General features: G+C 27.8%; 1 protein-coding gene across 1 annotated transcript in view; it reads right to left on the reverse strand.

Annotated features, from left to right (window-relative positions):
- LOC107452961 (cell adhesion molecule Dscam1) overlaps positions 1-14227 on the reverse strand; it is a 92967-nt gene that overhangs the window by 17159 nt on the left and 61581 nt on the right. Inside the window, exons 12-16 of the mRNA XM_043045027.2 lie at positions 13426-13573; positions 10480-10628; positions 9182-9313; positions 8940-9101; positions 6878-6948 (exon numbers count right to left, since the gene is read on the reverse strand). Of these exons, the coding sequence (XP_042900961.1) occupies positions 6878-6948; positions 8940-9101; positions 9182-9313; positions 10480-10628; positions 13426-13573 (662 nt within the window). The remainder of the gene's footprint in view (positions 1-6877; positions 6949-8939; positions 9102-9181; positions 9314-10479; positions 10629-13425; positions 13574-14227) is intronic.

Below are 14227 nucleotides of genomic sequence, written 5' to 3' on the forward strand. Positions count from 1 at the left end.
TCTTAAAACTATTTAAACTTGGTAACAGGAAATGTTTTAACTGACGTGCTCTTAAATTTATACATGTAGATGATAAATATACCGGTTTTGTAGATATTAATAATGCAAGTTATCAATTTATTCCCAATTTTAAAACTCCATCCATATTTTCTTTGTACCAAACTCTAAATATCTTCCTCGCGAATAAATTTGCTACTGCGAGATAAAGGCATGTTCAGTTCACTATGAAACTAAATCTCTGAATAACGACTGTAGTTTCATTTTAATTTTGAATAATATCAGGAAAAAATATTCACTCTCCTTTGAAAAATATCACTTAAACACAAAAGCCTCTCTGTCAGCTAACGTAATTTGTGTTATTATTGTTTACCCATTTGTCATTTCGACTTGTTAGAAACAGATGTATATGCATATATATGTACACTGAGGTGACATAACAAAAGTCACAGAATAACAATATACAAATACACAGATAGCAGTAGTCACGCATAAAATGTATGTATGGGTAGTGCACTGATAGGACTTTTATTTGAGTTCAAGTTATTCATCTGAAAATGTTTCTGATTTAATGTGAGATCAAGACGAGAATAAATGGATTTTAACAGTGGAATTTGTAGTAGGAGCTCGATGCATAGGAGATTGAATTTTGATAATTGGGGGGGGGGTATTCAAAATTCCTAGATCTTTAACTTAAAACGTGTCCCGAGAATATATAATTTCAGGCATAACCTCACACTGCGGACAAAATAGTGTTTAAGCGCCTACATTTAATGACCAAGACCGCCAACGTTTACTTATTATTAATTGTGTAAGCAAGTAATAATGCATTAAATAACCGCAAATATCAGTTTGGGACGTGAAGTAGACGTGTCCGATAGGAGAGTGAGACGAAATATGTATGTAATTGGATATGACAACAGAATATTGACTCGACTGACTTTATTAGCAGAACAACATAATGTTCAGCACTTCTCCCGGGCGTGTGACCATGTGGACCCTAGACGGTAGGAAAAATATAGCTTGGTCAGATTAGTCACGATATCAGCTGCCTGCTGCAGACCCATGAGGTCAAGGATCCCACGCTGTCAACAAGGCACTATACAATCAGCTGGTTGCTCCATAAGAATCTAGGCTGCTTTTTCATGGCATGAATTGGGTCTTATAGTTCGAGTGCATCGATCTTTGAGTGGATATGGTTATGTTCGGTTATTTGGAAACACATCACTTACAGCGATTAATAGATTCCATGTACCCTAACAGCGATAGAATATTTATGGAAGACAATGCGAAATGTAACCGGGCCTTAATAGTTCGTGACTTGTTTTAAGAATATTCTGGCCAATTCCAGCGATTTATTTGGCTGCTTATATTACCCGATATGAATCCCATTTAACATTTGTCGTTGTTGTCTTGCATATGGAAGTGATAAATATTCTAAAAACATCGATCATTTATGAAATATAATTGAGAGAGCTCAAAATCCTGCAACCGCAACTCTTTCGCAATTAAATATTTCTAAAGAGATTGCATGTCTCACTATTCCTCCTAGAGGCTTCCAACTACTTGTTCATGCACTTCGTATAGCTAGACACGGTATTAAGAGATATTTCATGACTTTTGCTTCATCTGTGTGTATATTAGACAAAATCTGCATTCATTTTAATAGAATTTTGTTCATATTTAAAATTTTGTATTTATATTCATTAATTTGGAGTATTCCTTTAATATACATTAAGTGGGTATACATCTGAAATTGACTAAGTAACAATATTAGCCTTATATACATGGGATGGGAAAACGAAAAAAAACAATATTAAAATGATTTTTTTCTCGGCGTTTTTTTTTCCTTCATAGTTTAGAACAAGATTCTCATACAGAAATTCCTTAACAAAAATACTTTTAGACAACTTACTACCGAAATTTCAGTTTTTCTAGGCCGCATAAGCCCTCCTGATAGTATTCCTGCGATTAGTTACAAATGACACTATTATTGAGAAACGTAACTAATAACACTTTACTGTTCGACTCTTTTCATTTATGTTTCCGTTGGAATAACTTGTCAATGTACTTACCATTGAAAGTTAAACATTATTTTCAAATTTTTTTACTAGATTTTCAGTTTAATTGTAAAATAAATTATATTTTCCCGTAGTCTTTTTATATTTACATTATAATTTTGAAAAATATTCTCTCTTATTTCATTTTCCACAACTGCTTTTTACTGTAAAACTAATTAGACCAGCCACTAGAAGACCAATAGACATTTTTTTTTTAAAAAGTGTCAGAAAAATACATGATTAATTAAATTTTTCACTCATGAATTATTTTTTAGCAATAATTCTGACATTTATCTGCATTTCAGTCTATATCTAGAAAGACAAAACTGTGAAAACATAGCTCAACGATATCTACCTCACTTTAGCAATGCAAACTACTCTCGTAAGACAAAACAGAACAACTCACTGATATTCTTTTTTAGTTTAAATTTTGTAAAAAATCAATATGCGTTAAAAATTTTGGTTTCTTTATTAAAAAAAACTGTATTGATTTATATTTCATTAACAAATTTGTTAAAACTAATTTCTTAATTGTTAAACATCTAAATTTTCTTAAAACCTTTAAAATGATGAATAATATAAAGGTTTCAATATATATTTTATACTTAATAGTGAAACCATTATTTGCAAAGGTATATCAATCGATAAAATCATTCCAATTTATAATATCAATTATAATAAATATGTTACATTTGTAACCAATTTATATTTTCTTCTCCACTGGAGGTTAATTGCGGTCAGTGTGGACATATAACTATTTGCCCCATTTAACATTTGTACCATAGCCCCTGTTTGTTTAGGCTCAATGCAGATTGAAACTTTTCGGAGCAGTAGTTAAAACTAAAATAGGTAAAAATCATATACTACCTTATTACCATTTTTTGCTGAAATTGAAATAATTAAAACTGCTAACAATAGAGTGGATAGAAAATTTAAGAGCTACTTAGCAACAAAAATTTTTTGATCACAAATTCATAGTAGAACATTTAAAGGTATATCACATAACTTCGCGTTTAAGTGCGCTGAAAATCGACAATGGACCACTCGGAATAACTTTTGATGTAATGATCGGATCTTCACGTTCCAGCAAATATTCATATTGGTTCGAAAGGGTGATTTCAAATGTGCTAATTAATTTTTGTAGACGATATTTTAATTTACGAAATCAGACACAGAAACGTACTTTCTCTGAATCGACATACCTTTTATCCAACTGATTCAATTTTCTTAACCCTAAAATGTAGGGGATAGCCGTGATCTAGGAAATATGATCCCCATTGGACAGGAGCGTGATCTAATGCATAGACCTTAATTTTGATTTTATTTTTTGCGCATTTCACCTTATAATGAGAAATTTGTAAGTGAATTGAAAAATTTTGTATACAATTATAACAATCCTTTATTCAACGATTCGATAATGATATCTCAGGAAATTTTCAACCATTTTCGGTAAATTTAGTATTGTGCAATGTAAAAGTTTGTACTTTAAAATGATGTAAAAAATTTCATATCTTAGAATTTTTTTTTTTATTATCTTATAAAATAATAATAAGTAATAAATATTTACTAATTTTTTTTTTGCATTGGATTATTTTTAGATAAACGAATTACATAATTTTGTGCAAGTTCAAAAGTTATAGGGATATAAGCAAAACTTAAAATTCACATTAAGGGCTCCAAGCTTTGGATAGCTCTCCTGACTAAACTATGGGACCATATTTCAAGATTGTGGCTACATCCTATGTTATGGGGGTCAGAAAAGACGAATCTGTTAGAAAAAAGATATGTTTATTCAAAGGAAGTGCGATTTGTGTCTGATTTTGCAACTTAGAAGATCGTCTGCACTAATTAATTAACATTTTTGAGGTCACCCTTTCGAACCATTAAAAATAATTCCTAGAACGTGGACATTTGATCATAAGATCAAAACTTAATCAAGATTGGTCCTTTTTTTGGTGCGCCTTATATATATCACTAAATAAATTTGCCCAGTACAAAATTTAGTTATGTCCACTGTAACCCCATGCCCCCTTCCCTCCAACATTTTCGGACTGAAAATAAAACTAAATAAATAAATAAATATAATAAGCATCAATGTAAAAATATTTTTATTAATAGTCAATCTATCCCGTCTCTTTACCGGGAATTTACTTTGATAGATTAGCTTATATTTTATAATAAATAACTTTTCTAGGGGTAATAAAAAATAAACAATTTGGTTACTAAGCCTAACTAGGCTTACACAAAAAAAGTTTTTTTTTTTTTTAATTTTGACTCTAGTACTATTTTTTTCGTTAAAATATTTTATCCCTGTCTTAATTAGAACAAAATTTAAAATTTTCATTGCTTTTGAACCCCTTCCTTCTTGCTCCCGTGAAAATAACGGGGTGTGATTTCGCCCGCTATTTCTCGCTGCCGTGATATTGACGGGCGGGAGTGTTCAGTAGTAACGCGCCAATAAGAATAAAACTAATTAATTTCGTTGCCCGGAAAAAATTTTATTTCTCATTTTACACCCCTGATCGCAGTACCAGGATATTTTTAAGGAAATTGTAGATAGTTAGTTTATTTTAAACTAGTTGCATCACTAACCTAATACGTAATACAAATACAAATAGGTACTTTTGTGACCGTTTTCTTGAAATTCAACCGATCGTTAAGGGGCTAAACTGTTCTCAAAGTTTGTTAACAAAACATTTTTCAAATTAGACAATACTATTCAAATTTTATTAATGCTACTAATTTTAAAAAACAATACCTCATAAAGCATGTTTTATACTCTAGAAAATAACACTTTCTTTGGAAACCCTCTAATATATTTCGTTTTTAAAATACCAAATTTAAATGCAAAACTTCTATAAATTTTGCAAGCCAATAAATAATTTTAACCATTTTTAAAATTACATCATACTAAAATTATATATTATAATAGCATCTCTACATCTATTTTGAAAATATTTATCATGCAATGACATCCCAACACTGTTAAATTCCATAATCATATAAAATAAATTATCATTGGATTAAGTCAAATAAACATTTCATTTTAATTTCCCAAACTTTTCCTATAAATAATTCTTCCTATAAATATTCTTCTATTAAAAAAAATCTCGCTATGCCCTCTATTCAACTACTTGAATCCAGATAAACAAGTCAAACTCTTGAAAAATCACCTGGATCCTTTTCTAAGCTGTAAATGAAGTACATAAATTATAAGAGAAAGCATTAATAGCAATAGGGCCATGCAAATTTCATCTTTGAGTTCTAAACATCTTTTTTTTTATTAATGGCCCTGATTTAATCATTTACGTAATTCCTACTCCATTACTAGACATCATTCTCCTACTCCATCAATATGTTGTGAAGCTTTTAGTTAAATATACATTAGCCTCTCATAAAAGATTTATAAAAAAATACCCAAAAAAATGGCGTTGAGTTTCTAATTACTGGTATCCATCAACGCTAGGAAAACTACACCCTATTGAAGATTAGTCAATATTGACATGCTCGTGCGATTTTTCTCCTTCAGGCGTCGTTAGAGCGTTAATAAGTTTAAGAGCTTAAATTGTTCTTTACACTTTGAAGATAAATAGTCTGATGCATGCATTAGAACGTTCGAAGTTATTTTAAAAGCTCATGCGATCACACGTTAGTTACATAAAAAAGGTCAATAATGTATGAAGCACTAAATAAATGTTTTTAAATAGAAAAGTTATTGATTTTTAAGAGAACCCTGGGTATAAGACTTTTTAATAATTTATTAGTTTTAAAGAAATAGAGCATGGAGTATCGATTACAAGTATTTTCCATGAAAGAAGATTGTTTTTATGTGGGGTAAACACAGCAGTACAAGAATGTTGATTTATTATTTATAATTAAAATCCTTATTAAGGTTCATGTTTAATGAATTAAGTAAATAGTTTTATTGCCGGATGAATTTCTATTTCCCAATAGAATATAGGTCCAAATGAATGCCTTATACAATTTCATAGCATTTCTTAAGTTAGATTTTTAACACTATTACTTTAAAAGAATAGTAAATGCGATAAAAATATCATTGTTTATAAATAAACTTCAAATTTATGTACTTCAATAACTAAAAATTATAGAAAGACGCGGAGAAAGAGAGAGAGAATTATTTAAACAAGCAAAACCTTTATTTAAAAAGCAAATTTATTGCTCAAACCACCTGAAAAAAATTTATCGCCCACTTTTAGAGCAAAGGAAAATAGTGTTTTAGGTCAAAAAAAGCAGTTTAAAACTCGCAGTTACCACATAACTTCAAAATTAACAATACTATTCATAATTTCATTTCTTAAAGGTAGAATTCATCTAAATATAAAATTTTGTTTGATTGGCAGATGAATCTGGTACTGCTACAATAATTATTATTAATTTTATTTTCTTTCTAATTTTTTTGCACGCATCGCATATTTTTTTTAAAAAAAATCAGTCGATAAGCAATTTTTTTACACTTTTTTTTTAAATTTTTTATTTGGTTAGAAATATACATTGCATAAAAATGTAACACTCCAGTACTCTTAATATACCTTTCATTAAAAAAAATTATATTGCTATAATTATTTAATCCATTATGTAATAATTCATATCGGTTTATAACTCGGCAATTTTGGAATACATTTACAGCTCTGTGGTTGAAAACTACTGTAATTTTATTTAAAAGTTTTTATTTAGCAAAAATACTCATTGCAAAATATAAATATGGAAACGAAAATATTTGTTGAATGAAATACGAATGAAAATACTTTTTAAAATGAAATTTACAATTCTATTTAACTAAAAAACATACATATATTTACCTGCCATGTAACATTAATAGACTTTGATGAAATAGGTTCTGCTTTCACAAATTGAGGTGAGTTAGAAGGAGCTGAAAAACATGTTTTATATAATGTGATAAAGAATTCATTTTGCTTATACACAAAGTAATACATAAGATACTTAATTCTATCATGCAATTTATCTATACATTCACTGGAAAAATTATTAGACGCACTGTATGACTATGTAAAATCTTAATTATCAGGTGATGCGCTACAACTTTAGTGTTTTTTCGCGGCTGAAACCGGTTTACACTTGCTTATGTTCGTGTAATAATTGGTTAACATTGTAATGCAATACGTTAAAAATAAATACAAATGGGAAGCATATAAAAAATCTCCTCTACAAAAACTTTTTACATTTATGTTTAAATATAAGAGTATTGTATTTGAACTCGTGCAAAACATGCAATTATTAAAACACTACAGTTCATCTAATAATTTGGTTTAATTATTGTAATATACTAATATAATACCTGATATAATAAATATTCTATATTTATATAATATATCATCTAATTTATCCAAGTGTCGAATTTATAGTATATATCATCTAATTTCACCAATTTATACACGAACGTAATATTTACTTTATTAAAGTGACTTACTTTATTACATCCTATTATTAATTAGTATTACTTTATTACATCCTAAAGAAGTAAATATAATCTTTTATAAGTACATAAATCATATAACATATTAATGAGCTTATTGTTTGTCAAACTGCTATGGTCTATTCATAATAATATTTGAACATTATTGTTAATAAAAAAAATATATAATCATATACACTATTTGTTATTATAGTATATTTTAAATATTTATGACAGCATAAGTAAGATACTGTTAGATTATGTTTAACTTATTCATCGTAACATGTGTAAAATATTTTCATAAATATTTATTATAAGACAAGTAAATATAAAAATGACGCAATGTGCAAATGAACTAATATTTGCTTTATTAAATAAATAATCCAAAAGCAAACTGAAGCGTGTAAAATATTACTTGATTAAAATATTTCATTGGATTCAAAAATATGCAGATTGAAATAAATGTAAACACGTTTGAATGGATCAAAAATAGAAGCTAATTTTCAAGACAAGCCAGACGTGAAAAAGACAAAAAAAGCAAAAATAAACAAAACTGATTTGAAGTATAAAATTTTAAATTGCTTACAAAGAATTGAAAATAAAGGTGAGGAACAAAATTAGAAAAAACAAAGTGTTGAGAATGAAGCAAAATAAAGATAAAATCTTTGGAACAGTATTCTTGATAACTGACAAACCAGACGCACTATGAAATTTAGACTTAAGGATCGCGATAGATATGCCCGTTATCAAGAATGCGATAATTCATAGATTGTTGCACATTGTTGGAATCTTTCATATAAATTACATTCCAACAACGCCAAAATTATTTTTACTTCAGTCTCATCAGCTCAGCTTGATGCCTTGGAATCTTGTTTTATTCCTATGAATGATGTTTGAGAATCGAACCACCAGCTCTCCATTGCGCGTGGAAATGTATTTTACACTGATTCGCCCATTTCGACAACGTTGGGCTTGTTGTTGTTTTTTTCACTCTCAGCTACTACGGATTTTCCAATTTTGTTTACTACCTTTTTTCACAACTTTTTGTTCCCAATTTGACATTTTATATTTTAAATCACTTTTGTTTCTTGTTCATGTTTGGCTAATAGAAAAGAACTGGTGACTATTTTAAAGATTTTGAAGTATGTCAACCACCTGCACAGTTTTTAAGACAATGGCATTTTTTAATCAAGCAATATTTTTTTTCGTTTAAACTGATTAAAACTTGTTTTCTGTTTAAATAATAATTCCATTATAAATTATTTCATTTACATTACTTTTTATAACAGTTAGTAAAATTATACAACATATCTTTCAAGGGGGTATTTAATTTAAAAAAATCTTTTGAGCTTTTACAAACTTTGTACACGAAATTAAATTTGATAACCACTGACATTTCTACGAAGGAACAAGTGAAATAAAACGAATTTAAAATTCTCTATACCTACGTTCTTCCAATGTAGTTATAGCAACTTCCGCACCAAACTGACTTTCCCCTAACATGTTCTCACACTTAACTCTAAAGAAATATCTCGTGTTCGGTCTTAGTCCTCGTATAATTAGAGTTGTTTCACTTCCAGGAACATGGAGCGGTCCTCCAGCTATATCACCTGTAGTATTTACTTTAATTTAGTTGTAAATTGCATAGTTTATAATGAATATAAATTAATTAATTAAACTTATTTATTACCATCAACTTGTCTCCACATAATAGTGTATCTTGTAACAGGAGAATTTCCATCAAAAGGCTTTTTCCATGTTAAACGTACACTTCTGCTGGCTACATCATAAATTTCCAAGTTTTGTGGTGCATCAGGAATATCTAAAATATGAAAGAAATGAGTGTAAACGAAGTAAATACTTTAAGGAAAGTGCAAAGGAATTATGTCCGGTCATTTAATATGCTTTTTCTTCATAAAGTAGGAACTATTCACATAAAAAAAATTTACAGCAAATTCTAATATATTTAATATTGCTCATAAATATTTTTTTTTCAACTGTTCACACGTAAGTAGATAGTTTAAAACATTAGCAATTATTTTGTTTTTATTCATACATAAAAAAGAATTGGGTATTCATTGTACTACGGATGCTAAAGTAAGAAAACTGCTAACAAAGCACAAATAAAATACGGAAAAATGGATAGACTATAACTTAGGTTCTATAAACACAAACCTTCCTCGATGAATATCAACTAGCATCCGAAAAATAAATAGACATAGAGAAAACTAAACAGAGGGACGATCTTGAGCAAGATAGTAAAAAAAATAGGAACGATTCAATTTATACCCAGCTATTGATTCTGGAACAACTAATTCTGTTACAATCTAATCAGCTGTTTGCTGATATTAATAACACTTAATCTATTGTTGATTGACCCTATTGCCGCCTTCCTTTATTATCTTATGCAGGCTTGTTCCTACTGCTTAAATCACTTGTTTATCTCTTTATTATTCTACTGTCATTTGGTGTTTAGACACAGTAGAAGGTTCCTGTTTATGGAATCAAAACTATAGTATGTCCATTGCTATACTTTATTTCTTGATTCAAGTTGTTTTTGTTTAATTTTTAAATTATTTCAATTTTTTCTCCATTTAATTTCAATGCTCTTTTTCGTAACTATAAAAGCTTGCAATTTAAACTTTTTATTTTACAAAAGTTTAAACAGCCTGTCATTTGGTGTTTAAGCACAGGGGAGGGTTCCTGTTTATGGAATCAAAACTATAGTATGTCCATTTCTATACTTTATATTTTGAATCAAGTTGTTTTTGTTTAATTTTTAAATTATTTAAATTTTCTCTCAATTTAATTCTGATGCTCTTTTTTGTAACTTTAAAAGCTTGTTATTTAAACCATTTTATTTTACAAAAGTTTAAACAGTGTTCTTCATTTTTCTTATTTGGTTTGAATATGGAATAGTAATAGAAAGTAGTTCGAAATCATTGATATTAATTATAGTTATTTATTATATATAATTATGCATGTTACCTTGAACTGTTATTTGGATGTTGATCGAATCTTCACCAAAACTATTTGTAGCAGTACAAGTCATTAAAGCAGAATCTTTCCTTTCTGACTTTTCTATGGAGAATATTGATTTCAGACCATTTTGAACATTTTCAGCTGTTTGAGAATAGCTGTTTTGAGTAAATGTTTATAATTATTGCTCAGCAGTCTACGCTATAACAATCAAATAGATAAAACAATCGATAATATAATAAACAAATAGATAAAACAAATGAATGTCATATGTTTAAACATTTTATTTTATCTCATAACCGTCGTTGAACAGCCGACCCAATTTTAGGTTTACGACTAATTTGAAATTACAAGTTTCATTTTTCACTATAAATTAGGAAGAAAACATTAATTTAACACATTAATTTTCAGCGCATAAAAATCAACGCCCATTTTTGTCTTATGAAAAAACTAAAAAAAAAAAAATATTAATTTAAAAATAAATAACCAAAACAAAAGAAGTTCATTATCAAAAAATGTCTCCGTTAAATGTGCTTCCTAATCTCTTATCGGCACTTAAATTAAAGAAAACCTTTAATACAAATTTCGAAGCTTAGGTTCTGAATCACTTAAATTTTCGTTTTCAGAAACAATCCAAATATGCTTCTTTATGTACCATTCAGTTTTTATTAATAGCATTTTCAGACAGAATTTGCACTTTATTTAAAAGTAATTGACATGTTCTACCATATTTTAAGATCATTTGAAACAGTTAAATTTCCTTTAGCAAACCTGATATTTAAATGAAAATTTGGCAAATAAAACCAGTCAAGTATTTCTTTTTTTTTCGAATACGACTAGTTTTCTGTGCTTGAATTAGTTTTAGAAAAACAACGATGAAAGTTTTAAAATTTAAGTACACTAACTAACACTCAACTAAATTTTACTCACCCAAATCCAATCAGATGTGAGTTTCTAAAAAGACTTTATAATAACATTTCAAAACAAAAAGTCAGATAAATTTAAATGAAATAATATCAACTTTCAAGTGCTTTCTGAGTGAAAAGAAACCAGTTGAGCACCACTAACTTATCTATTAAGTCATGAAAATTTTAAAATTAAATTGGACAAATATTGCTTCATTAAGAATTTAATTATTAATGCAGTTTTCAATGAAGTGTTAAAGAATCCCTATCATTATAAGTAGAATTAAAAGTGTTCTATTGAGAAAAATATCAAAATTCAAAAAAAATTTATAAATAAAAAAATATATGGTACATACACAAAAAAACATAAACTGGGTTCAAATACCAAATAAAGAGCTTGCAAGAGAACTAAAAAATAGTTTCTTTTGATTTTTTGCTACATTTTTTTATCCCTTTAAAATTGAGCAGTTTTTCGTTCAAACTATTGCCCAAAGTAACTTATTTTCGTTTATTTATGTTCCTCTCTTAACTTAATTTTTTACTTGAAAAATAAACTTTCAGGGTCAGCGCTATTTGGACGCAATAATTATATAACGAATAAAAACGAATAGTTACTTTGTTAAGTTTGGGATAACTCTTTATCTCAGATTTCTAAAAAATAAACCATTTCCTTTCCTCAACTGATATTGACTGTTGAATTTTAAGCAAGTGTGTTCTTAGAGATACCCTTAAAATATATTTTATTGATATAAAATAATTTATCACTTTTAGTGCTTCAGAAAAACACTAGTTACCGTTTAAATGCGAGCATTAGATTGAAATCCAAAACAAAATATCGAAATTTAAGCAATTTTCACGCAATTCGTATTCGCAAAACTTTCACGGATTTTAGAAATAAAACTGTTATTCTTATTGATTATCAGTAAAATTCTCGCAGCAACAAATTCCAACTCCTATAAGTAATCAGTTTATTTTGAAGCTTTAGATTAAAATCATATTTCAATAGCTGTATATATCAATCTGTTAATCATTTATTAAAATTATGAGCACGAATACATTTTAATGAAGAAACATTTTAGGGGGTAAAGAATAAATAATACTCAAAACTTCAAAAAAATATTTTCACACTTTCATAGACGTCAAAACTTTGCAAAAAAAATTTTAGTTTAGTTTTTCTTTTGTAATATTTAAAAAAATAGTACTTTATAATCTAATTTTACTAAGTGCATCATAAAAGTGGAAGAACACCAAAAATCAAGTTTTTTTTAATTCCTTATTTTCTTAATATTCTTTAATATCTTAATATCTTTTTCTTAAATAATAATAAAATAAAATTGCATTTACATATTATAAGCTCTTAGTAAGGTCTAAACTCTATTGAATAAACTTATACACAGATCTATAGAAAGAATAGATTTTATTAAAACAAAATTGTCTGAGTACAAAATATTTAATGTTTTTATGTACAAAACAAATTAAATAAATATATTGTGTTTCTCCTAACTTTTAAAAGCGATACATGGAAGAAACGAAAATATATATTTCCTAAAAGTAATTAGTATAATTATTTTATCCTATAAAAAATTTCCACATTATAAAAAATTTCAATTCAATTTGCGAGAAGAAATACTGGCACTCAGGGTGCTGGCTCTTTTTAACCAAAAATCCATTATTACCGGAACATGTAACGGATCAAAAATTTGATATAGCCTCATTTTTGCAGCAATTATCCACTGAATCACTCTAATTAAATAAGTATTACTCTAAAAATTACGGCATAATGTTTTACAATAAAAATGAATTTTCGGTGAAAAGAATTTTACGAATGATGCACACAAAATACATATACTTTATACTTTCATTTGACCCTGGATTTTTTCAGTTACAACGATGACGAAAAAAATTTTATGTGTTTTAATTCACTCCATTACATATGCGTAAATGATGTTTATGACTGTACATAAGTTATGATATATTTCAATTTAGTTATTTACTTAATGGGAACAATATCTATAAAACTGAAATATATTCATTGTCTTTATTTACTCACCGTGGTTCCCTAATGAAATCTATAAGAGCGCCATTTTTCCTCCAAGAGAATGAGATAGGCTGGTCGCCCTCTGGGGAACACTCAATTACAGCCTTATCACCTCGTCTTACAGTAATGACCAGGAACTTTGTGACAAAGTGAGGAGCACCTAATAAAAATATATTAACAATTACCGTTTATTCAGAGATAAATTGACCAGCAGAAAATATCAACTTAATGAAATTTATGGATGCTTAATATAACAAATGATTTTTAACTTTGAAGTATTTTGTATTTTGGATCAAATTTGACACTATAACTTTAAGTTGAAAGATAAGAAAACACGGAATCAGAAAAATTCAACGGAGTTTGCTCATTTTACTAAGCATTAAAGCCTGATTATAATAAAATAGAATTTTACGGACGTTATGAATTTTATTTACAGAAAACTTAATTTAAAAATCCGAAATAACTCGAGATAATCGAGAAAACTTACAAAACATTTGTTTGCTTAAAGGGTTAATATAATCACATAATTACTTTCTTTTATATTTATATTACATCTATTTTCATCCATGTAATGATCGACTTCTATATATACTTATAAAGACTTTTTCCCAAACAAAAAAACTAAGTTCATTTAAAAAATTTTGAAACAATATATTAGATGTTTTTTGTCCAGGCAATATATTAAAAACAATTCAAAATCATTAAAAAGTAAGCAGAAGATTTTTCTTTAGGCAAACCATAAAACAGTTCTTAAAAAAGAAACAATTTGTATCATTTTGTAAAAAAATCATATTTTTGAGAACTTTGAAATTGT

This window comes from Parasteatoda tepidariorum, chromosome 8, assembly GCF_043381705.1.
Source record: "Parasteatoda tepidariorum isolate YZ-2023 chromosome 8, CAS_Ptep_4.0, whole genome shotgun sequence".
Lineage (NCBI taxonomy): Eukaryota > Metazoa > Arthropoda > Arachnida > Araneae > Theridiidae > Parasteatoda > Parasteatoda tepidariorum.